This window comes from Sturnira hondurensis, unplaced genomic scaffold (genome assembly GCF_014824575.4).
Source record: "Sturnira hondurensis isolate 20B ecotype Veracruz unplaced genomic scaffold, ASM1482457v3 Scaffold0006505, whole genome shotgun sequence".
NCBI lineage: Eukaryota > Metazoa > Chordata > Mammalia > Chiroptera > Phyllostomidae > Sturnira > Sturnira hondurensis.
Genome location: NW_028079136.1, coordinates 1,640,147 through 1,666,371, shown reverse-complemented (window position 1 = coordinate 1,666,371; position 26,225 = coordinate 1,640,147). Strand labels below are relative to the sequence as shown.

Genomic DNA, 26,225 nt, shown 5'->3' with positions numbered 1-26,225 from the left:
TGACACTTCTTTGGAGCAGCAGGCCAGTGAAAAGCCAGCTATTGGGCAGGGCTAGGTTCCTTACCAACGAGAGTCTGGGTCTTTGATTAGGCTTTCTAGCTTAAGCACCTCTGAGAAGCAGACTGCGTTCCCTTTATGGAGTATTAGGGAATGGAGTCGTACAAGAATCCTGACATTCCACACTCTTGCCCCATCAGGACTATCCATCACTTGGAGAGCTCAATGGAAATTGTTTTCTACAAACATTAAAAGTTATTTGGGAGCTTTTAAGACATAGCAAATATATATCTTTAAGAGAAGTTTATTTGCTTGTTTAAGTGAGCTGCACTTTATATATAGTGCTGATATAAACTGGTGCACAGGATCCTCTAAAACGGTTTATATCCACAGTAAAATACATTTCTGTGATACTCATACAACAGAGTTAGTCTGGAGTCAAGGGCTTTGTGAACTCTGCTTATCTCCCAGCCAGCATGGCTGTTACTCAGCCTTCACCACGCTTTAGGCCTCCCTGGCTACCCATCCTGGCTCAGGCCCCAGCCTGCTGGTTCCAGAGAGCCTGCTTTGCCTGCACAGTTCTCCAGTTCTTTGTCTGCACCTAAAAACACTGTTTCAAGAAGTTATGGAAGGCCAGATCCGTAAGCCCACAGCACAGCTCTGGTCAGTGCTCCTTCTGACTTACCTGGGTCTTTTCTTTCAATCTGTGTAATTTCCCACCTTGTATTCCTGGTATAGACTCTAGTACTTGGATACCTTCTTGGGTAAAGACATCTCACCCATGGTATATATATTAATTTCATTTATTTAAAAAAAATGGTGTGGTCCCTAACTGATACTTGTTACATTCTGACTTAAAGGTAAATGATTTCAATTACTTGGAAATAAAATAAGAATATTAAAAAAGACTGTCAACTAGAAATCACCTAGACCAAATTCCTCACCAACAAATGAGAAAACTCAGGAAAATAAAGTGACTTGCTTAGGGTGAAACAACTAGAATTTAAGTCTCTTAGTCCTTGAGCAAATATCTGAAAAGATGGTACATGGGAAAATGGTAAGTCCTATTATGTTAGAATCCAGAAGTCAGCCTAGAAGCAAGGGGTAGAAGTGACAAGGAAGCAGAGGCAAATTTGGGCTACAAATAACAGAGAATTAATCATTAGAATTGGAATGCACTTCTCAGGAAATAGTTTTCTGTTATTAGACTATTAGAGGCATTTAAACAGAAGTAAGATGAACACTTGTCAGGAATATAAGAAGGGATATCTTGGCTGGAAGTAAAAATTTGATGATCTCTCTTTTATTGAAATTCTGAGAATATCAGTGTTGCAATGTGAAGCACAGTACTCAGGTGGGCTTGGGCCAAATATGACTTTTGCATTCCAAGTGGAACAGCTGTAGCCTTTAAAGCCCAGCTGACTTCCACCGCAGCTCGCCCTGCCGCCTCGCCTGTGTCAGTCTCCCTTTCTGCCAGGGGTAGGATCCAGGGAAAGCAAAGGGAGCGAAGGAAGCTTCAAAGGGTTCCTGAGTGCGGATCGAAGGGTAAGCGGGATTTGTAAGAGAAGACATTCATATTAAAAAATGCACTTCTTTAAGGAAAAAAAGAGGAAAAGTTGCAGCCTCTGTTATTTGTCTATAAACAGAGAGCTTAAGTTGACAATAACAAAGTTATTCTGAAACATAAAACTTAGAAGCAATAAGAAGTTCACCCAAAAAATGAAAAAATGAAGCTTTCAGAAGGGTTAAGACTTTCTCGGCTGGGATCCAGTTCCCAAATTCAGTGCAAATCTATATAACCCTTCTAAGCAAATCTGAGAGAAACAGTTCTGAAAGTGACTATTACTGGTACGCATATCCATTTCCATTCAAGTCGATGCGTGTCTTTAACACCAGCAGGGCATCCGCACTTCAGTTCCCAACCAGGCGGTCCTGCTCCTCCCTGTCAGAACTCAGGCAGCGCCATTTCCCTGAAGGAGGTGCAGCCTCCCTGTGAGACTGGGACAAGCTCATTGAATTTGAGAATTAAAGTAGGAGTTACAAGAGTGGTTTCTTACCCAAACTATTCTGCAAAACAAAGGAAAAGAAAAAAGTATCCTTCTAGAGACCCCCAAAAAGAGAGAGAGAAAAAACAGGATGGAAAGAATATAAAAAAGAAGGCAAGCCACTGTTCACGCCACAGGGGGAAGAGGAGGGAAAAGGGGAAGGGAGCCCGTCTGTGAAAGGTATTTGAGAAATGCTGCTGAAGTGATCTTCTCACCAATAAAAAGAAAAGATCAAGGGACTTGAAAACCTGATTCAGCAAGTGGCTTGTATACACCCTCGAAGTATCGATCTCCTCTTTTATTTCTCTGGGGGAAAAAAAAAACTACATGGACATTATTGTGGAAAGAACACCGTTCTCCTAAAAACAACAGTCTGTGTTTTATGAAAATTCTAGTAGCAATCTTGGATTGCAAGGGGCCTGCGACATAGCGGAATTCAACATACCTCTTTTAAAGAAAAGAACCTTAAACCCAGAGGAATTAGTCCCTTGCTTGCCACCATTTAGCCAAAGAGCTTCAGTCCAAACCCCCCAGTAAGCAGAACAGAGCCACTTCCTACTGTACTCTGCAGCCCTGCAATCAGGAGAGGTGGGACCAGAACTGCACTCTCGCCTAAGGAGAACAAGGGGGGGGGGGGGAGATGCCACACGCAAAACCCATAAAAACTTAAACAGCTGTTTGTCATTCTTAATGCATGCTGACAGACTCAACTAATCGAGTCCTCTCTTCCTTACATGTCCCATTTAAGAGCTAGCAAATGTCATGTGTTCAATACATATGAACCCTTCCACTGCTTTGAGCGTAACAAGACCTTAGACGTGGTTCCTAAGCCCCCCGCACCAATGAATTTGTAGTTTTATAAATACCCTGGTGAACGAGAAATGCTGTCTTGTCATATTCAAGCCAAATAACAGCTGGACTTTAAAAATAAAATTTTGAAGGCATTTGCCTTTTATATTTTTAATTTCTGTTTTCCTGGCTTATCGTTTTGTCATTTGATTTTGATGAGTGGTTAATACACATGCACAGCTGCCTGTTTTGGTGACCTTTCCCTTGCTGCTTCCACGCTCAGAGCTACGGAGCAGGTCTACAAGTTGCTTACTAAGTGATACGGGTGTTTTTGTGACCGGCAGGCATTTTCCAGGAAAGCCCGGCTGGAACGGGGTGGTGTCTCCTAGTCACCTCAGAAGCCCCACAGGAAAATGGGGTAAAAGTGGAGGGAGGACCTAGGCCCTTAAGAATGCTGTTCTGCATTATTCACAATAGTCAAGACATGGAAAGAACGTAAGTGTACACTGACAGATGAATGGGTAACAAAAATACGATATAGATACAGTAGAATGGGATTCACTCATCAAAAAAGGAAATCCTGTCATTTGCAACAACGTGCTTGAAGGCATTACATCAACTCAAATAAGTCAGACAGGAAAAGAGAAATACTGTATGATCTCACTTTTGTGTGGAATCAAAAAAAGGCCAAACTCGCAGAGTAGAATGGCAGCTGCCAGGGGTGGGGGGTGGGAGGTGGGGAAAGTGGACAGATGTTGTTTGAAGGGTCCACGCTGCCGGTTGTGAGATGAATCACCTCTGGAGATCTAAGTGTGCAGTGTGATGACACAGTTAACAATATGTACTACACATATGAAAATTGTTAAGGGAGTAGGTCTTCAATTTTCTTACAAAAAAGATAATTATGTGAGGTGATAGATGTGTTGACTAACTTTATTGGGGCAGCCATTTCCAATACATTTGTGTACAAAATCATCACATTGTACACCTTAAATTTATACAACGTTGCATATAAATTCCATCTCAATAAAGCTGAAAATTAAAAAAAAAAATTCTGTTTGAAGGGCAGAGGAAACGTGGACATGATTGTGTATGGACTGGGAAGGGACAATGTCCTGGGCTGCAGCCACGGAGCTCACCTCTTGTGTGGGCTCACCTGGGCAGCCCTCGCTTGGTGGCTGTGGGACACAGAGAACGCTGGGTCTTTTCAGTGCTTTTCTCAAGGATAATTGTGTCTGTCTGTCTGTCTGTATACATTTCCATTTAAATCTTCTGCCTTCCATCACTAGCGTTTCAACTCCAGGCGGTCAGGAACATACCAGTTTTGCTTCCTCTGGATTATCCAGTGTCTAGTTTGGGGGCTGGCATACAGTAGGCACTCCAGAAGTAATTGTTTGCTTGATTGCTTGCTTGCTTTTTAGGACCACAAACTGATAGAAGGAGTTTATAAATTTTTAAATTATTCTTTCACTTTAGTCCCTTCTTACTCTTCCTGCTCAGGGAGAGGAGCAAAGTGGAACAAGGATTATGAGTACCTGTTATCTACCCTGACTTTAATAGGAACTGTAACTCCAGCAGGATTTGCAATCAGCTCACACTTGAACAGATGCCAGGAAATACCCTGAAGTCAGCAGAAGGCTGCTACCCATCCCTGTAGTCCGCAGTCCTCACAAAGGCACTGCATGCGCTGCTGTTGGTATCACAGCACGTAACTTGACTCCATTCATGAACTTGCAGTCCCCCAAAGGCACATGAGGTCTCAATGGCAACCCTGGGCAGGCTGCTGAGGGGAGGTTTGCACAGGCTCCTTAAGCTCCTGGGCCACGACGGCCCTTCTACGATTACACTCATCGGGCATTGCTGCCATGTGCGACAGAGGAGCAGAGCTGTGTACAGCGTGACTTGCTATATTTAGGGGAGAGGAAATGGGCCATTCTGAGGAAGGTCACATGAAGTTAGTCCAGGACAGTGAAAGCACCACATATTCCTCTGTACATACAGGGCACGCAGTATAGCACAGTATTTACAAGCGTGGGGACGGGAGCGAGACTGCCTGGGATCAACTCTCAGCTCCACACTTGTTAGCTGGTGACCTGCGGCCAGTTACTGCATTGTTCTCAGCCTTGACGTTCTCCTCTATAAAATGGAGAAATAATAATGTCTTCTCTACAGAGCTCTATGATTAAATTTTAAAATGTGTGTTAAAAAACTTAGCGCATTCTCTGGCACATAAGTGCTTGATAAATGTTTGTCCCCACTCCCTTCCAAAAAACAACCAGAAAGTTGGTTTGAATCCAGACAATCTGGTATTTCAGTGGGATTTCCAAAGATATTTTTATACAACATGTTTTTCCTATAATTAGGTTTTTCATTTTTTTCCTTTCATAATGGTTAAGAACTCTGACATAATTTTTAACTAAGCCAGAACTCAATATCCTCAACTAGATTATTAGTATTACTCAAAGGTAACTTACTATCTTTATACCCATTATACAATAAAACACCAAATGAAGAAGGTTAAGTAACAGATTAAGAAACCTCTATCAGAACAGGAATAAAGACAGAACTCTGTAACTCCTAGTTCACTGAAAAATGACCACACTGAATACTTTAATGCGATGGAAAATATTATTTAATTGTATATGGCCAAAGATTTAGTTACTTTATGGTATAATCTTCCAACCAAATGGAGATGGGCCAGGCCTGAATGTTGGTTCCCTAGGCTGAGGAACCTCAGTCTTCACTAGAGAAACATCTGCACTTCTAAGGACCTATAAAAAAATGTGACTGTTCTGCCTCGTGTGGCCCCAGTGCATTGATTGCTGGCCTGTGAATCAAAGGGTCACCAGTTTGATTCCCAGTCTAGGGCATCAAACCCAGTTTGATGCCTGGGTTGTGGGCCACATCCCTGGTAGAGGGTGCACAAGAGGCAACCACACATTGATGTTTTTCTCCCTCTCTCCCCCTCTCTAAAATAAACAAGCAAATTCTTTTTAAAAGAATGTGATTGCCAATGCACTCTTGGTACACGTTTTTTTATAGAAGATAGTATATTTCTGGTTCTGAGTCCTCTTTAACCCTCCCTCCTTCCTCCTTGTCCTCTCCCCCTTTCCCCTTTCCACCCCACCCCCATACACAAATACACATGTACTCATCAGAATTTGTGTTAATACTTCTCCCTGGGATCATTATTAAATATCAGTCTCTCCTACTGGTATGAAAAATTTGCCTTCTGGAAATTCTGAAATATTTCCTAATGTCTGACACTGTCCGGCTGTTAGTGCCTCTGCCAGGGATTTCTGAACTGCCTGGGGGGGCCCGCAGCCGTCACTAGATGCTATGCTGCTGTAGATGCTGCTATGAAACGTCTTCATGTGTTTTCAAGGGATTAGGTCCTGGAAGAAATACTGCCAGTAAAAGGGATAATAGAAAGATTCTTCCCCTGAAGCTAAAGGACTTTAGCCAAGACCCAAGACAGGTGAAGCACTGTGTTATCCTGGAGAGCAAATTAACCTTCCCTGACTGTTGGGAGGGATTCTGCCAAAGGAACAACAGGAAGACCGGTCCCTACTCTGTGGTGACATGGTAAACAACCGGGCAACATCACTGCTGAAGTGCTGACCAGACCCATAAATTGTACCCTACCTCTGGGGAGCAGTTTCTGCTGATTTGCTGCTTGTGACTTTAAAACAAACAAACAAAAAGGGAAGAGGAGCAGACAGGCATTGATAAAGTTGTGGGTAATCACACAGAGTGAAGCTAGTCTTTCCATCCAGGCTTTCAAAAAGGCTTGAGTGATGTAACGGTCAGCACCCACGCCCAGGCTGGGCCTCACCCAAGCCATTATTCATTTTATGCCAGATCTGCTCAGACCATCACTGACTTCCCGAAATGGTTTGATAGTAACTGCAGATCATTTGGTTTGTTGTTGAAACATTCCTCTTTTGTATGTTTGTCCTTTTTTTTTACATGAGTACAATGGAGTGAGTGAAACAGAATTCTGGTGTTCATTGGAACATAGAGGGTCCCCTCATTTTAAGACTAAAGTGGCACCTTGGAGTACTTGGATTGCTGTGTGCAGCAATGCAGGATCTAGCTGCACCTCAAAGTCCTCAACTAGAATACATAATGAAGACTATATCTAACTCAGATGCACCTTCAGAAACACCCTGAGCAGCAGAAAAGAGCCACGGAAAAGCCACTCACCCTCTGCGTCTTCTGGCCGAGTAAGATCGATGACACCTGGGCCTAGCTTTCCATCTTCACTTGACTTTCCTGTTAACTGGGGCCCCAAATTCTCAAAGCGCGTTCTTTCCTAGAGGGAAGAAAAATTAGAGACTTATTCTAGCTTCCAAAGCAGCCGCTTTTTCCTTCTAGTTTCTATCTTGCTTACTGGGTAAAACTTGGATTTACAAACATCATTTCTGTTCATCTTGGGCTCCGAGGATCTCAGGAAGAGTCCACTGAAGCCTACTGTAGCCCTGACAGTGCAGGCAGGTTCTGAACCACGGTACCTGGAAGGAAAGGAAACCTGTGACAGGAAACCTGCCCGCGCTGCACCGTGCACCTTCTCTGTTGGATTTGCTCTAGCAGTCTAAAAGGGATGCAACCGAGAAGTCTGAACCCAAAGTGCAAAACCTGAAGGAACGGTTCCCATTAAAATATATGTACTGCTATTTAATGGGAGAGGCATGTTCCCACTTAGAGATCATAATTTGCACTGGTATTCCTAGGAAAAATGTAAGTCAGGATTTTATGCAAGAGGATTTCAGAAACCAATGTTTCAAAGTGGGCAGACTAGATGATGACATCGACTATTATTTTGCCTAGGAGTTTCAACTGTAACATCCTGGGATGTGAAAAGAAGGTATTACTTCTAGTCAGACCTGAGTTAAGAAAGTTAAATACTCCTGCCACCATTGGAGGGAAACCCAGAGGTGTTTTACTTGTTCACCAGTTGTTCTAGAAGCAGGAGCCTGCAATATCACAGTGACTCCTCCCTCTGCAGCACTCTGGATTGGTGGCAGAGGGCTCACTGACCATCACTAACTCTGAGTTCTCGAAACGCAGTGCGTGTCCCCTCCTTGCCTCTACTCTCCAGACTCAAACTTGGCTTTGTGTTGTGCTCGTGAATGAACGAAACCTTGTTGTTCTTTACTACGAAACAATATTAAATGTCATGTCAGCTTGAATTTACAGACATGAAATAGCAGCTTGCAGCTCCGGGAATGGTTTCTACACGTTATACTGAATGCATTATGCATCAGGAGAGTGCCGATTGCTGTTCAGCCCATTGTTCAGTGACCTAGTTCTGTACTGAGCATGTTCGGCATTGGATGGAAACACTCTGAGTGTTCTCTTCTGTAAGATGTTTAGAAACTTGGAAATATTCTTAAGGAGCAAACATACAATTACTTGATAGAGGCTGTCTCATTTATATAGTCTCACTACATTGTGCTTTCTAATATGATTATTTTTGAATATCATTATATTTCTATAATTAATTCCCATCAGTCAAATTGTGCAGGAAGTCTTCCAGTTCCCCTTCATCATGGAATACGTTGAAATCTGTGTTGGAAGAAAACACAGCATAAACCTTGCTTTATTCAAGCACCATTTCTATGAAAGATTAGCAACAAAATTATTATCATGAATTTCCCCAACAGGGTAATCCTGAGTAGTTACAATGTGGGGACACCTCTGAAATACGACACTTACACAAAACAGAATAGAAATACAAAGCAACTTAGGGAAGGTGCCCCAGCACCTCCCCACGTGAAAGCAGTGCCGCAGAAGAAACTGACCCGCAGGCGGACCGCAACAAAAAGCGGCCACCAGCCACGCGGGAGTTTCACACGCGGTCGGAGGCAGGACAGCTGCTTTCCATCAGCCACTTTCTATTTTTGAAGTAGCACTTTTAGTTGTCCTGGTGTAAAGGAAGAGAATTAAAGTGAGGATGAGCAGTGCCAGGGAAAGCAAAATATTCAACCTTTGTTTCACCACATTGTTTCACATTTCAAATATTTGCATGTGAATGCTCTCCTCCCGTTAAATGCAAAAGAAGTTTTCAGGTGACAACTTGCCTGCAACCTGCTTGGAAGAACAACCTTTCACTGTGTTTTCATGAGGGAAAAACAACTTTCTCTGAAAATCAACAGATCTCGCTTGCTGCTACCTATCAATATGCATATTTCAAGTTACCTTTCTAGTCATTCATTCTCTTTGATTTTACCAGCAAATATTCTCCGTAATATACTAAATAAATAAATAAATAAAGTTCCTGAAAGGATATCAATATTTTGACAAGGAAGGAGAGGAAAGAAAATTACATGCTGTGGTTTGTAAAATCCTAAGACAACAAAGCTTACATAATGATAATATCTTTTCTCTTATAAAAAAATGAAGTGCACTCACAATTCAGTAGTATCGGCTTGTTTTTAATCATAACAAAAACATTCAATAACACATTCACAGTGTCTCTGAAGTCATACATTTTTCTGACTTCATTGAAAAAAAATCCTTCTGCAGAGATACTTCCCTTATAAAATATCAATATTTTGCCAGAGTAGGAGTCAAAGAAGAATATTCCATGAAGCACATGTTAAATAGTCAAAAACTAAATCAGCGATAAAAATTGTTTTGGGCAGGGGCTGCATTTTATACTTGATAATATTAAGCACCTGTGTTTGAGATTAAAGTTGGACCCTGCAAAACCATGCCCTTTCATATAAATTCCCACCTCGTCTCCCAGAAGACTTTCCTCTTGTCTTCAACGAATAGCTCAGAATATTTATTCGCCAGCCGCGTAACCATAAGATACGAGGGCCTGATGTCCACAAGTTAGCTCTGCACAGCTGGGCTAAGCAAAGATTTTACTAGTGAGGCTGAACACGAGCAGTAAATACAGGATGGGGACTTGGGCACACAGAGAAGTGCAAGGGTACTTTAGTTCCAGTGGGCTCCAACTTCTAGCCATTAAGTGCCAGTGGGTATGCCTCTGTACAGAACAAATATAGACTGTGGGTGGCAAGTTCTTAACTCCAAATTTTTCCACACCCTTGAACTAGCTCTCACAAGGTACATAGCTCCCAGGCTAAGATATTTTGGAGATATAAGCAAAACACCTCAATGCTAACTTAATATCGACGCCCCCCCCCCAGAAAACTTCCCAGTCTTCATGTTGACAGTGAAATGTGCATTTTACAAGCAGCAATGTGATCAGACACTTACACATTGTCAGTCACCAACATGCAGGCAACATAAAAGTTATTGAAAAAAATTAAAGTCAGCTCTGCTGTAGAACTGTTGGCTAAGTGCGTTGAAATTATGATGTATGAGTAGATGCTGCATATTAAATACAGATATTAAATGATAAAGCCCCCTTTAGTGAGAGCTGATGAATGTTAAATGCTACAAGCCCCAAGACTGAGGCATCCATCATCTTCACATATTACCAGAGTCCATGACGGGGCAGCCTCACTGATGACAGATAGACTGCGCATTATTATCCCTACTTCCAGAGTTGCTGAACAAACCAGGCAACTCCTCAGGCATTATTTCTAACTTTGCGTTAAATTAGCAACTTCACCCTCCCTGCCATGGCAAGATTGATCCATTTCGTCTTTGCATCAGGGGAGACAGAGGATGGATGCAGGATAACTAAAAGAACAGAGGTTTGTTCCCATCTAGGGGAGAAAATCAACTTCCTCTTACTGGCAGTGAACGTGAAATTGTGATGTGGGAAGAGGACGGCAGTGAAACAGTAAGCACACAGTAATGGCTTTTCTTTGCACTTAGATAAAAGCTGAATTTCTGATGTGCACAGTATATTTTAATAAAATTTTATATACTATGTTTTATACACTTATTGGCTATTCCATAATAATGTGTGTGCTAACAGTAAAATTGCTCTTAAATTTATGTGTGTTATTTATACGTTCCCATGTAACAATGCTTTTTGTTGTAAAAAATATTCTGTTTATTAATGTAACTTTACAACCACTGCATCCGAGATCCGTGGTAAATTAATGACATTTTTATTATTTTATAGTGTCATTAAATTTTTACTGATCACTCCATCAAACAGAGGCAGTAAAGGCCATAATGTAAACTGGGACACTTAGATCAGGCAGCGGGAAGACATTCCGTAGAGTCTGAAGAAAACTGCTAGCCATAAATGATATTTATACCATCTTTAAGCATGTTAGAATACTTGGATAAGTTTGGCAAAACTGTTTCAGTAGTAGAGTGGATTGTGTACTTAAATAACAGTTTGCTCGCCAGCGAGACAAGCCTTTTTCCAACCGTGTGGGAGATGACTGGCTGCAGCCACCTCCCGGGGAGCAGCACGGCCGTGTGAGGACTCGGTGGGCACCCTCCCTTCCCGACTGCCAAGGCCAGCCGGCCTCTACCACCCTGCAGAGGATTTCTACTCAGTCCCCTTTTCTACAAACCGAAGTGGAAGATGGTACATACGTGCTGAGAGAGGCTTTTTGTTTGCTGCTCTAACGAACAAATATATTTCACTTGACAGGTAGCTATGGCTGGACAACGACATGACGTTTTATTCCAATGCTCTAAATGAGAGGTACTTTACCAACCTTCATTCAAAGCTTGTTTCTAAAGAATGTCTGAGGGTGGTGTCATTCATAACAGCCACAGAAAATGTTCCTAGGGGGCCATTCCCTACATGGTAGTACAAATAGGTAAAAATTAATTATTTCGTGTTACTTACACATGTAAAATACATAATTAATATGCTCTATAGTGGCTCTGAAATATTCTGTTTATAGAATGTATATATACATATTATACAAATATTGTATGCTTTATAAAATACATACATGTTATATATTATAGTTCTGTACAGTATGTAGGAGATACTATTAATAAATAAAAAATTTTATGCTCATATAATCTCAAATTTAGAACCACCTATCTTTATCTCCTACATAGGGTTTCATTATCAATCTTTTTTTCAGTAAATAAGAATTTTGGCCCTAGCTGGTGTAGTTCAGTGGATTGAGTGCAGGACTGCAAACCACACGACCGCGATTCGATTCCCAGTCAGGGCACATGCCTGGGTTGCAGGCCAGTTCCCAGCAGGGGATGCACAATAGACCATACATTGACATTTCTTTCCCACTCTCTTTCCCTTCTGCTCTAAAGATAAATAAAAATCTTTTAAAAAAGAATTTTATTGTTGTATCCTAAAATACTAAGTCTTTAAATATGAAAGACTTTTTAAAATCTTTCAGATTTGTAATAATAAGGAATTTTTCAGGGAAAGTTAATATTGCAGCACTACCAGGCATGTTTTTGTGTATTCCTGAAGCAAAGTTTTCTAAGAGAAATAGCAAACACTGTATTATGAATAAAAATTCCCTAAGGACACCATGACAGTCTGAGCTGAGATCTTATCTCTCCTCAAAGTTTCAGCTTTAAGTTGAGCACCACTCAAAAGAAGTCCTGCCATCTTATCCCAGCTTTGAGCTGCGGCATCTCTCCAACCCAGGAAAACCCCTTCCTACACCGAAAGTGAAGACCTCCCTGCAAAGGCAGCACCCTCACAGCACTGTCTGTCCCACTGCTCTCCTTGCCCCTCTCTGCCAGGCAATCAGCCAGGCTTACAGATCCTTCTTTCACCGAGCCTCTTGCTCTAGGCCCTCTCCTCTCTGACCTCCCATCATCAAAAGCTGGCCCAGCATGAGTCCTTACACCTGGATCGCTGCTGCAACCACCTTGCTGGTCTGCCTGATTCCTGAGACTGCCTGTCTGCCCACACTCCCCATTACAGGATTCCACTCCCTGTCTCTTACCTTCCTATTTTCTACCGCATTTCATCCAAAGTCCTCTACCTGGCTTTCAAGGTCCTTCATACACTGCTCACCGCTTCTCTCTCTCTCTCTCTCTCTCTCTCTCTCTCTCTCTCTCTCTCTAAGTCCTCACCCGAGAATATTTTTATTGATTTTAGAAAGAGAGGAAGAGAGACAGGGTGGGCGGGAGATACAGAGATAGACAGAGATAGAGATAGAGATTGAGATAGAGAGATAAATAGATAGACAGATAAAGAACAAGAATTGGTTGCCTTCCATATGCACACCAACCCACAACCTAGGTATGTGCCCTGACTGAAAATCAGACCGCCACCTTTTGGTATATGGGACAATGCTCCTACCAACTGGGCCACCCAGCCAAAGCTCCATGTCTTTTTAAACTCGATTTCTTACAACTCTTCCAGCATACACCCTCTGTCCTGGGTGGACAGTTACTTGCCTTCCCATAACAATACCAAGATCACACTTGCTCTTTCATCCTCGTGGCTGCTAGTGTAATACTTTCTTCTCTCTTCTTCCTTACCAAGTTGTATTCATATTAAAACACCCAAATGGTCCATGAACTCTATAAACTCTTTGAGCTCCCTCCTCTTTGACACATAAAAAGTCTTAGTCTCCCTATATCATTATCCCCAAGTTGTAAACTATGTTAAAGAATGGAGCTTTGGTTCATATGCACTTCCAAGTCTTTTTCAACAGCCTCAAAATATTTTTCAAGTCCGGGATTGTGTCTTATGCCTTTTCTATATTTCTAACAATGCATTTGAAGGATTTTACAAGGCCACATAATTGATTTACCCACATAAATCAAAAATAGCTTTTGCAAGTGAGTATCCAAAAGGGGCAAGAACCACCAACTTTCTAGCATTTCAAGTCTATAGAAGAGATATTCAGACTCAGCACTCCACACTCTATTGGTGATATAACTTTGGGCAGGAATAATCAAAATGAAGAAAGCCAGAAAAAATATCATAACTACTTTGTAAAAGAGGGAAATAAGCAATTTTAGAAAAACACAGTAGAAGAATACAGCTTGATAAAAGAACTTAATATGAAAAAAAAGGTTTTGAGTCCAACTTGGAATTTCTGCAGCTTAACACTTGCATCTTTGCAAAGCCTTTGCAAAACACTGGCAAAAAAAGAGGACACTGCCCACCACAAATGCTTGGCTTAAAAAGCAGTACACAGTTTTAAAAAGTGTTCTTGATTTATTTTGTTTTAAAGCAGGACAATGTTAAGTATAAATCGAGAGAGCCTGTATCTTACTCTGAAAAACTTTCTCTAAGTCCACACTCTGGGCAGCTCTTGCCATGGCATGATTCTCAAGAGCACTACCTAAGCTCACACGTTGTTTCCTTTTTATTGACTTAGCAAGCTCTATCACTTTATCGGCCTTTATTTTACACGCTTTAGTATATACTTAGTAATGTAAGGGAGGATCAAAATGCAGGCTTTCTATTGGAAGGTAACCACATATGCTTTTTAAAAGGTGATTTCTTTTCTTGGAAGAAACTTATTTGGCGGTACTGGGGTTTACTTTCACCGTGATGTTTTGATGGTCGCAGAATCAGTAATCACGATAATAAAGACTCTGCCTGGGTGAAATGAGGTTCACTATTGAACCTCTTTGTTAAATAATATTGTGTCAGCTAAAACTATTAATTTCTCTAGCCTTTAATTACACAAAAAATTGTGCTAGGGCTCATGAATCAGTTAAGGCCTAAGTTTTCCAACCCCACAGCACGCATGCAGGGAGGGGGCGTGGGGAAGAGCATCACTTACACCTCATGGCTGTGCGGAAGGCCCTGTCACCAATACTTCGAGGAAGATACTGCTACTTCTGTCAATTTTACAAGAGAAAAAGAAGGCACGGCTAAAAAAGTTTTTAATATTTTCATGGTCACTTAACCAAAATTTAGATAGGTGTTTGTGCTGAGGTGAATTCAGAATCATAACTCGAGCTTAATTACCATGTGATTTCTGTGAGCCTGTTTCCTTGTCTGTAAAGTGGAAAAGAAAACGCTCGTGCTGTGGGGCTGTGATGATTAGATAAGAGATTGGATGTGTGAGTGCTTTGGAAAATTGAAGCAACTCATAAAATATCCACTTTGGTTAAAGATATTACACAGTGTTTGCTGAATGTTTCAAAGATGAATACTAATGAAGACAGTGCCCTGATCTAAAAGCCAATATCCCTTCTCCTGTATCGACAGTGGGACTATACACCCTGAAGATGCTCTCTTTTTTTCACTTGGCTGCTAAGTGTGTCAGAACTAACTTTTAGCCAAAGGACATACATGAAGGACCCACGGATATGGACAACAGTGTGGGGATTGACTATGGAAGTGGGGGGTGGACTGGGTGCAGGGAGGCAAAAGGGGGAAAACTGGGACAACTATAACAGCAGAAATAATTTTAAAAGGTTTAAAAAAGAACTAAATTTAAATCTCAACATCAGTAACCATGTAGTATCTGGATCTTGTTATTCTCTAGTTATAAGCTCTCAAATGCCCCCCATCATTGGCAGGAGGAGAATGAGACTTCTCTCAATAGCGTGCACAGCCTTCCATGGTCTGACTCCTGTCCTCCTCAGCAGCTTTACGTTCTGCTCATTTCGGTTTATATTCTCTGTCCCAGTAAGTGGGACTTCTCGGAGTTTCATTTTACCCAATCAGTGATGACAGTTTATGCCCTTGTGCATTTGCATATACTATTCCCTCTTACAATGCCTGCCCTCAGTCCCTTCTAGGTCTAATTACACCTAGAAAAGTGCCTCTCACGATGCTTGTAAATACTAGGTACTTCGGTTGCTAAATCCTAATATTTATGATGAAGTTATCACCCTCTATCTTCCTTTTTAATATTACACTTAAATTAATTTTGGGAACTTTTTAAAAAAGACACAATGATATTGAGATGATTAAAAGGTAGATAAATGCAAAGGAAGCTGTGTGAGTTATCAGAACAGCATAGCGATCTCCTGGTCAGGGTTACCCTAGTGCCGACATACAGAGAGTCTGGTTGGTAACCATCATTCAAAGGGCTCCGGCAAGAATCTTCCCCAAAGTCTCCACTACCACCACCACCTCCGGTATTCTTCTTACACACCCCGACACTGCTTAGCAATCCATCATTAGCAAACCAATCTTTGAGTTAACTAACAATGCCAATATTTTGTGAAAGGACAGTAGAATAAACTCAACCAAAATCATATTAATTTCAAGTTTAATTTCTCTAAAGAAAGAAGAACATCTCTGAGAAGGATAATGTAGATGAAACCACATGAACAGAGACATAAAGCATTTGGTTAAGATACTGTAATCTCAAAGAAAATAATTTACAGTTTAGGAATAGGCAAGCTAAGCAAAGCTGGCTGCTATGGGCTGAACTATGTCCTCCTAAAATTCTTATGTTGAAACCCTAACCCCTGGCTCGTACTTCAGACTGTGACTGTGTTTGGAGAGGGACCTTCAAAGATGTGATTAAACTAAAATGAAGCCTTTAGGTGGCTATCTGACAGGTATGCTGATAAGAGGAGGAGTTTAGGACATGCAGAGAGACGTGAGAGATGTGTGCTCAAAGAGGAAAGACCATGTGAGGACACCCATCTGCAAGAGGGCGGTCATCTGCAAAGGAAGAGGCCTCAAGTGAAACCAATCCTGCTGGCACCGGCACCTTGACCTTGGATTTATAGTCTCTTGAATTCTGAGAAAAAGATTTCTGTTTTTTAAGCCTCCCAGTCTGTGGTATTCTGCTATGGTGGCCCCAGCAAACTAATAAATAGCAACTTCTGCCACTTATGTCTTAAAAGGCTGTTGTCGGTGGCCAAAGAAACATCAAGTAATAAGGTAACAAATGTCAGCTATGTGGTCCTACTAGCTTCAGAAACAATCCTCTGGAAGCTTTGCATCAGGATCCAGTAGTGGTTCTAACTACTGACAACTCTGTCTGTCTGTCTATCTATCACCTATCAATTATTCTATCTATCTAGGATCTTCAAAAGAGAACTTCTCCCTTAAATGGAAGACTTGTAAGGGCTTGACAAAAAAAAAAGTTTTTTTAAATTCCAGAAGATTCCTGCATTAGGCAAGACATGTGGGATGGGTAAAGACGGGCGTAAGCTGTTCAGATCACCTGTTGGGGAGAGGATACGTGCGACGGAAGAGTAAGCTCCTTGGGACGGGGAAAGTGTCTCCTGACCCTCTCTGCCTCCAGCGAGGTCTGTGCCCTGTAAGTGCAGAAAAGCATGTAGCACACGCCTGCTGAAATGAACTAATATCGGTAGAGCTCTTGTGGATATGTTTTATGGAGCTTACGAAAACATTCTCAAATGATGTATTACACGTGTCCCTCAGGATTTGAAGAGTGCACCAAACTGAGCAAGTTCTCTCTCCACGCCCCTGGCAAGGGCCCCTGGCAAGGACCCCATATCATACACTTGGGCTCCTGCCACTGATCATCAGATGATCAATGATAAAGTGTCATTAACTCTGAAGATCTGAGACCCTTTTAGTCTTGGGAGCCACTGAGTTAAATTAGTTTCATCAGGATTATAGTGGTTACTGAACCCCTTTAACCAAATGCTTTCTGTCTCCCTCATATGGTTTTAATATGGTTTTAACCAATTGCAAAGTTATTTATAAGTTTGCAGCTCCCAAGTAGAGTTATAAAGTGTTCAGATTTAAGCAAATCCAGTTGTGTGGCAGCCCAGCTTCTGCTTATATGTGGTTTCCAGCTTCTCATTTGTGCACAGAGGCATGATGCACATTCATTCTTGAATATCCTGAGTAACTATTGGTTTCAATAACGAGTTCACAAAAATTCCATTGTAAAATTATACAAACTCCTATTAAAACTGAACGTGTGATTTAAAAACTGAAAATTTTATCTCCACTTAAGCCACCAGCAAGATTGTATTATTCTAACATTTATCATATGAACAAGCATCACAATAAAATTAATGACCAGCTAAGCAGATGTCTTCATCCAAAAATTATCTTGGGAACTCAATTTGCTCAAAATGTAGGTACTTGATTTCAGGTAGCTATTTAATTCACAATGTGTACTTTTCAAATATTGTTTATGGAAACACAGGTGTCATTTATTCAAGTTAAAGACATCAAAGCTACATAAACCAAGGCTGAGTATTTCCTTCAAATCTATACCTTCTCTTTCTAATTTAGCTGTTAAACTGATAAATTTGAAGATTGTTTTTTTCTTCAGAAATATAAACACACAGAAAAAAATGGAAAAAATGTTTGAGATGCGCATATATCTTAAAAAATAAAAGGATATTTATCTCAAATATATATATATCTCCTAAGAGATTTTGCTATAATTTTAAGAAATATGTGTGCCACAAAAAAACCGTAACATCTTAAAAAGAAAATATAAGGGACATGAAAAAGTTTGGGTGCCAGAAAGGCACATAAAGGCCTCTGCACTGGGAGAACGCAGGGGCCAGGACACTCCCAAGGTCCCACAGCCAACCAGCGACAGACCCGGGACGCATCTCCCAGCCCCCGCAGGCCCAGCCCCCTGCTCCTTCCGCCAGACCGCTGGGCACCACACGTGCCCTTTACAAGTGCTGGAGCCCCTGACAGCTTCACCTGTAAGACGTGGGAGCTGAACAAACTTTTCTCTTCAGTTTCTTCCAGCTTTAAAAATCTGATGATTCTATGATCTTCACCGTTTTTGCTCCTGAAACCCACACTGCCACACAGATGAGTCACAATATTTTTGAGCAATTATTCATATTTTCAAGGAAGTTGCTCACAGATAACCCATTTGTCAGACAAGCCTGCCAAACCATGGCCACACTGAGCCACAAAGCCCTTGTTTTCTACTCCTTAAGTCCCATTCCCCCCGCAGGCAAAAGTGACAGAGAGAAGGGGCACAAAGCAGGGGAAGGCGAAGGAAAGAGGCAGGCAAAATCAGAGGCAACATTCAAATCTAATGTGGCGTAAATATGCTTTTATGTCCCTAATTTTGGTGCTCATGAAGGTGGCGCCGGCACACACTGCATCCTTCTTTGCCTGAAACTGAAGTAACATAGATCCAAACATTGCTGGTAAGACCAGGGCCTCTCTTCACACAAAAAAGAAAACACAAAACTAAACTAAACTAATTAATTTCTCGATGTCAAGATTTTGCATATTCTACTCTTATCCTCCTCTAGGAACAGGAAGTACAATATTAACAGGATCAAGGAAAGTCACAAGTGATATTTCCAAATAAAATAAATAAAAATAACCCAAGACTATGTCTAATAATTTCTGGAAAAACTTTTCTACAATATCAAGTAAAATTAAAAGTTAGAAACTGTTACCCTTCATGAAAATTTTCAAAAACATTTTACAATTGAAATTTTGAAAATGAGTTTTAAAAAAGAAGAAAACATTTAGGACCCTGTTGAAAACAGTACTCCAACATGGCAACATCACAAAGAACAAAAGATAGTGTCCAACTGTGGTGATATGTGTTAATTGCATGGTTTTCCAAAGATGTGGGAGAACTGATATCAATTACAGTATAATTACCATTACTTCCAACAGAGTTAACATGTAGTTACCACAAAATAACGTACAATTAACTGGTGTCACATTGCACACCAGACTAAATAAGATACAAATTAAAAATTCCCAAATGTAGCCATAATACTCTTCAATCTCTTAAAAAAAATAAAACAACAACTTTGATAATGTCACAGCATTTTTCAAGAATTAGTGTAATTATTTTTAAAAGGTAGAAACAAGACATACGGGTTAGAGAGAATACTTTTTAGCTGTACAACGAAAAACCGCTCAGAGAGATCTATTCAATACATCTCAACAAAAATTTTAATAACCTAAAGCTGTTTTAAATAAAATTAGAATTTTCCACATGTTTCTTAAGTTCCGGAAAATCAGAAAGGTCTTTTTAAAAAACAAATTCAAGAATATTCTTGGTTTTTACTGATCCCCAACATGTTTTTAAATGTATTTGTCAAAAAGTGAACAGGAGCCCGCTTCGGTGGCACTGCGGAGGGACACAGAAATGAGTGCGGCTCAGGCTAAGAAGACAGCTTACACAGAAAGTCGATTTATTTGCTATGTGAAGTGGTAAAATCATGTCTCAATATGGGCAATTTCCTTATCAGGAGGTGAACTGAGGGGACAAAGAATGCTCTAGTTCGGTTTGAAGAAGTAAAATTCCCCCTTGGAATGTCTCAAGTCAGCAACAATAACACAGGAGCCTCCACAGGCTGCCCTGGCGAGGGGCACGCGTGGGAGCACGCACACGCCAAATGCTCGTCTAGGTTTAATTAGAAGAGAACCGAAAATGGCAGGGTGCGATGCTGTGAAGTTGATGAGAGGACAAAGGGAAAGTAGCTGCATTTAAAATACGGCTCCAGTGTATCTGCTATATCCGTTCCAAACATCTGGGCTTCCAATTATTTATTGAACTCATGTGTAAGAGTTATTTGGGAACACTGCAAACTGTTATAGAACAGGAACATGCATACTGCTTTGTAAAACACTTACTGGATTCTTGCTAAAGTCTGGAACAAATGGGTGAAAACTGCTATGAGATTATTATCTTTCAGTACATGTGTGAAAACCACGAAGAGGTTAATCTGCTAAGAATAAATTTTGTAAAACAGCATGCTATTAATATAGCAGACAATATTTTATTAGAAATTTATGTTTTGCATATTTTTGAAGATTTCGTTAATTTCCTATTCTGACTTTTTTTGTGTCTAAATGCTTACTTGAGATTAAATGAGGCTAGACACATTTGTAAAAGGCTACACATCTTTGAAGATCACATAAGCCTACGCACAGACCCACAAAACTCTCAGGGCAGTCCCTTCCCTGTGTAGTCGATATTCTCCCTTTCTCTCTGAATGTGGAGCTCGGGAAGAGATGCATCACTCCTGCACCCAGTTTCATGTTCTACTCTATTAATTCTGATCCTCGTTGTTAGGCTCCGACGGAATCCAAACTGGTTAGGAGGGATGACACAGGACAATGACGGGTACATCACTGTGCCATGTTATTTCCTCTTGTTCCCACATTACCGCTGCATTCCTCTGATTATTGCAGCCTCAAAAAATGTGCTGATCGCTGCGTGTGTTAGACGACACTGCCAGCCCCGAGAAGCTAGTATCCCAGATAGAGCACGTAATGCGTGCCATGTAAATGAGGTCTGCAGAAACAGCCACATATCAGCCGTTCGTCATCGGAGGGCCGGCAAACGGGGGCAACGGGTGCTAGCGCTTGTGTTCCCTCCACTGTGTCCACAAACCGAAAGAGAAAAAAAAATCACCTGCTCGTGCAGCTGACCGTAACTGAAATATTTCCACTGAAAGCACATGTATACTTTGGGGAGAGCTTTTTATTTGTTATTATTCTATTAGAAAAACAAAAGGTTTATCATCTTCACCCTCAGAAATTAGTCATTGAAATGCAGTGTTTTATAGGTAAAGCCCGAACCAACTTTATTTCTCAAAGAGAGAAATTGATCTTCAGCTTTTTGTTGCAGTAACAATTTAGTTATAAATTAGAAGTAAGTCTTAAATTCAAGTTTGGGAATTAAATAGTTTACTATTTTAATTTTAAAATAGGCTTTAAAATGTGGAAACTCATTCCCCTGGTCTAACAGTAGGGTTTCAATGTAACTAAATAATCTTTTCTGAAGAGGGTGAGGGATGGTGCTTAGTCTGCAGTTAAAAATCTCTAAAGGAAACAGAAGCGACACCTCCAATGATTCTCTTCCTAACCACCAACAAACGAGCATATGCTTGTCCCTGATGCCGGCAGCTGCTCTCTTTGCCACTCCCCAACCCCTGCCTGGACCAGGACAAACCTGGAAAATTCATCTGAGCAGCATACAAGGCAGAGAGGCCGTTCACTCAGTCCTGAAGATTGTCAAATGAGAGTTAACTACAATGGGTTTGCACAGCCTCAAAGAAAAGGCAGAACCAATAATTTGCCATGGAAATATTAACTTTATTAGTTTTTAAATCTGTGTATAATTTTAATGATTCTTCCAGAATAATTAATGACAAGAAAAGATCATGAGTATAACGGTATCCAAAGTACAAAGTTTTAAGATTATAGTTCTTATTTCACTACTGCATATATTTGAAAGAAAGGAGAGTACAACCTAAAGAAAGACTAAATCTTCTTTTCACTGACTTAATAAAACATATCTAAATTTATGATTAAAATGTTAGCTTTTCATTTATGAAGTGACCAAAAGAACAGAAAAAAACATTGCTAACAGAGCTGGCCAGCCTTCTTGCCTACATCAGGACTAGAAAATTCAAATTTCTAATTTATATAACAGACTGTGGGTTGTGTCCCCCTTCTGCTAATGTGATATGAAGGGCTGGATTATTAGATGGCTCAGACAAAAGGAACATACAAGTTTTAACATAAATACAGTCTACTCAGGTACTGTTTGGTCTGAAATTCTATTTTTCCGTTTAGGACCCACTAATAGATTTACAGCACAAACCCTTTGTAGTTTAAGTTGTTTTAAAATCCATTGTCTCTATTGTTCTAAACAAGCACGTACCTTTCCTTCTGTATAAACTGATTTCACTGCAAGCCTTATTCCTTAGCATAGTTTCACTTGAAGATAAATCAGCATGAAATATTCTCTCAAATATCACCTATAGATAATTTTTATCTCATTAAGTTACCTTTTAAAATTATATGTTTATAGAAATGATTCTGGAAAACCTATTTTACAAAACCAGGTGAAATTCATTAACTGAAAAAGCACCTTGATCTTGCTGCATTGTGCTAATCAGTAAATCTATCTTCATTTAGCTAATTCTTTGAGAAAAAAAAAACAAATGCTTCCTATAAACTCCAGAGATGTTTGGTACGACAGACCTGATTTACTTCAAATAGGCCTCACTTCCTTTCTGCATCCTCTCCTTCCCACCACCACCCACAAAGATGATAAACAAAAATTGCTTTATTTACCAAAAAAGGAAAACATGATGACATGGTACTTATTTACACTATCAGCCTAAGGCAATTTTGAGCGCACCCAATCCCAACAAAACAGGAGGCAGGAAGCACAGGGCACAAAACTTCGCTTCCTCAAGGAAATCACTGACTGGGTTACCTTGCTCCACACTCAATAAAAGGGCCCAGCCCTGGCTGGTGTAGCTCAGTGAATTGAGTGCGGGCCTGTGAAGCAAAGAATCGTGGTTTGATTCCCAGTCAGGGCACATGCCTGGGTTGCAGGCCAGTTCCCAGTGGGGGACATATGAGAGGCAACGACACATTGATGTTTCTCTCCCTCTCTCCTTCCCTTCCCCTCTCTCTGAAAATAAATAAATAAAATATATTTTTTAAAAAGGGCCCATACTCAGCCTGGGTGACTACTAGCATCTTAAAAATTGTAAAGTCCTGTGCTGGCTGGTGTGGCTCAGTGGACTGAGTGCAGGCCTGCAAACTGAATGGTCACTGATTTGGTTCCGAGTCAGGGCACATGCCTGGGTTGCAGGCCAAGTCCCCAGTAGGAGACATGCGAGAGGCAACCACACACTGATGTTTCTCTTCCTCTCTTTCTCCTCTGTCTGGAAGTAAATAAATATAATCTAAAAAGAAACCCTGTAAATTCCTTTTACACACTTAGTCATTGGTAAGGCACAATTATCCTAATTTTAAAGAATATACTGAGGTTCAGTAAGATGAGATACTTCTCCAAGGTCACACAGATAGGAAAGTCAGAGAGAGACCCAGAAGACAGGTCTCAGGATTCAAAGCCCCAGCTGAATTCCTCCTACTCTTTTGTGCAGCTGCACCCATAAGGCTTGACTCAGTTTTAGGCACAGGTCATGAAATCAGAAAGATCAAGATCCAACTGGCTTCTAAAGTCCTTTCAGACAGTATTTATTTCATAAACTAAACTTCTGAAGACAACTAGTTAGGTCTAAGACTACGCACTGTGACTTAAAAAGCTAAAATCAGCATTGAATTCTGAATAAATTTGTGCCAGTCGTCTCTGAGCCCCGCTAAGCTACGCTACCTCCTTCCTGTGTGGTGGATTCTTCTGCAAAGTGTTCCAGCCCCAGTGTTAGAGATGCACGCTCAGGAGACCCCCTGCACCACAGTGGGCTGGGTGGGGAGATGCAGGCTTTGCACCAGGCATCCGCCACAGGAGAATGCAGAGACTGCCGCCTCCCCTCCAGCTCCAAGGCCTCGGAGGAAACCCTTCATCAGCAGACAGAACACACTCTCACTGCAGTGAGCTGCAAGGCTGTAGGGAGAGTGGGAGACTGGAATTCCAGAGGGAAAGAGAGAAGGGGAGGGAGAGGAAGAGGAGAAGGAGTGGGGGAGTAGGGAGAGATGGGGGGGGGGTTAAGAAGAACATTCTGGAGAAAGGAAAGCAAAGAAATAAACTCTCGTACCTAAGGAGGCAGAGAAGTACCAACTGGGAAACGGAAGAAAAGACAGAAGAGAAAGTGGCAGTAAGGCAGGGTCACAGGACAGGAAAGAGGCTTCAAAATTCTTCTAACGCTGATGCTACGAACTAAGCCTTCAAAGGGTAAAAGAGGTCAAACACATGGTGACAAAAGGAGGTTTGTCTTTGGGTGGCAAACACACGATGTGATATACAAATGACATCACAGAATTGTATACTTGGAACCTATATAATTTTATTAGCCAATGTCACCCAGTAATTTTTTAAAAAATAAAATGAAAAAAATAAAAATTCTTCTAACTCAGGTCTAATTAGGATCAACCCTCCTATAATGTCAATGTCTTCTGTCAGAGAAAGGCCAGACATACACTAAAGCATAGACAGACTCAGTGAAAGTACATTTTTATTTCTGCAAGAGTAACTGCTTCTTCCACTGTCTGGTCTCCAGCCACAAGCAAGCAATCAATGAATAGTGACTGAGCATTTCAGGCTCAATGTTAGGGGAACAGCATAGAGTAAAACATGGGCTCTTCCTTTAATAATTATAATAGTAACCTAATAATATGGTACATTGGAAGTACAAAACTTACACAGAGAAGAGCTGGTATTTGAACCTAAAGTTACCTCCATGATTCTTGGTGTTTTAAATCTGTAATGTAGAATAATAACAGAGAATAATAATCTCTCCCCTAGGATATTTATGAATACCAAATGAGATTTTTATATAAAAGCATTTATCATCCACAAATGCCTATAAATTAATGTGAACTATTTGAAATTTTAATTTGGATTTACAATCTTATACCACCCTGAGTTTTCTCCCACTGAGAAGATTATCACTTAGGAGTTGCTTCCATAGTTTTTATGTAACAAACAGGTCGACTCTCCGCAAGCTCACTTACATGGAAAAATACACTCAATTTACCAAAGTCTCCACTAACATCATCATTTCTCCCTCTCTCTCCCCCCTCTCTCCCTCTCTCTCTCACACACATGCACACACACACACACTCTCTCTCTCTCTTACACACACACATACACCAACTTTGGGCTACATTTCCTGCCAGGCCTTCATGGCTTTCCGCGTCAGAACGGCCCCCTCTCTAACCCAGAGCCTAGCCCTCTCCTGAATGAACGGCCCTCCAGTCATTTCTCCCCCTCTGAGGACCCGTGTCTCACTCAGACTCACTCTTTTCTGAGGCTCTCCCCTGCCTCTCCTTCCTTGAGGTACTTTAAGTTTCTCCTGTTTTGCAGAACTTCTCTTTCCACCTGTCATTAATCTTCATGAGCTTAATCATCGTGGCAGCTTCCTTCACTCACTTGGCACTTGGACATTGTCAGGTTCCCCTCTATATGCACTTGTCCTGTCTCCCAGGTCAGCCTATATTTTTCTTCAGGGCAGAAAGGGACTGGTCAATATTTCCCTGAATCCCAAGAACGTCACAGGCCCCACACACGAGATGGTGAGCACTTCCTATGTAATGCTCAGTTATGTCATATGATTGCAATCAACAAAGGGTCCAGAAGAATATTTGTTTGCATCTACTTGACTTCATGTACATTATCTCATTTAATGTTCTCATAATTGTATATGGTGTTTTCATCATCTCCACCTTCCAAGTGAGTTACAAAGGCACAGAAAAGTTACAGACTCCAGGTAACAGCTAGTAATACTTGTGTTGAAGTGAGAAGATCACCTATTAGTCTATGAAACTGAATTTTGGGCCTAGCTATGATTGATTTCAAAGGGTCCTGTTCCTTCTTCCATTCCTGTGAATAAAATAGTTTTACAACAGTGAAATTAGTGGGCTAGAATAAAAAAGACTAAACTTGTTATCAGCTCCCTTGTAGGAATATTACAGAAATTAGGGAACTCATCTTCTTAAAATAATAAACTGGTGTAATTTTTAATATAAGAGTTCATTAAAATGTTTTTTAGATTAGATGTTTACCTTGTTGTTCTCATTTTACAGATGGGAAAATTATATTTTAATATCCATACAGGCAACAGGATTCCAAACTTATGGTTTCTGTAAACCATAAGTCTACAGAACTTTTCATAAAATTTACACTGACCTTCGATATGGGAAGAAAACAATTTCAGAGTGATCTTTGTCAAAAACCACATGAG

The 26,225-nt window shown here is 40.8% G+C and overlaps 1 protein-coding gene across 17 annotated transcripts in view; it reads right to left on the bottom strand.

The window, feature by feature from the left end:
* The window catches only part of SOX6 (SRY-box transcription factor 6), a 600,742-nt gene that overhangs the window by 38,652 nt on the left and 535,865 nt on the right, over positions 1-26,225 (bottom strand). For all 17 annotated transcript variants that reach the window (XM_037049998.1, XM_037049997.1, XM_037050000.1 and 14 more), the window contains one exon: positions 7,038-7,146. In XM_037049998.1, coding sequence (XP_036905893.1) covers positions 7,038-7,146 — 109 coding nt within the window. The remainder of the gene's footprint in view (positions 1-7,037; positions 7,147-26,225) is intronic.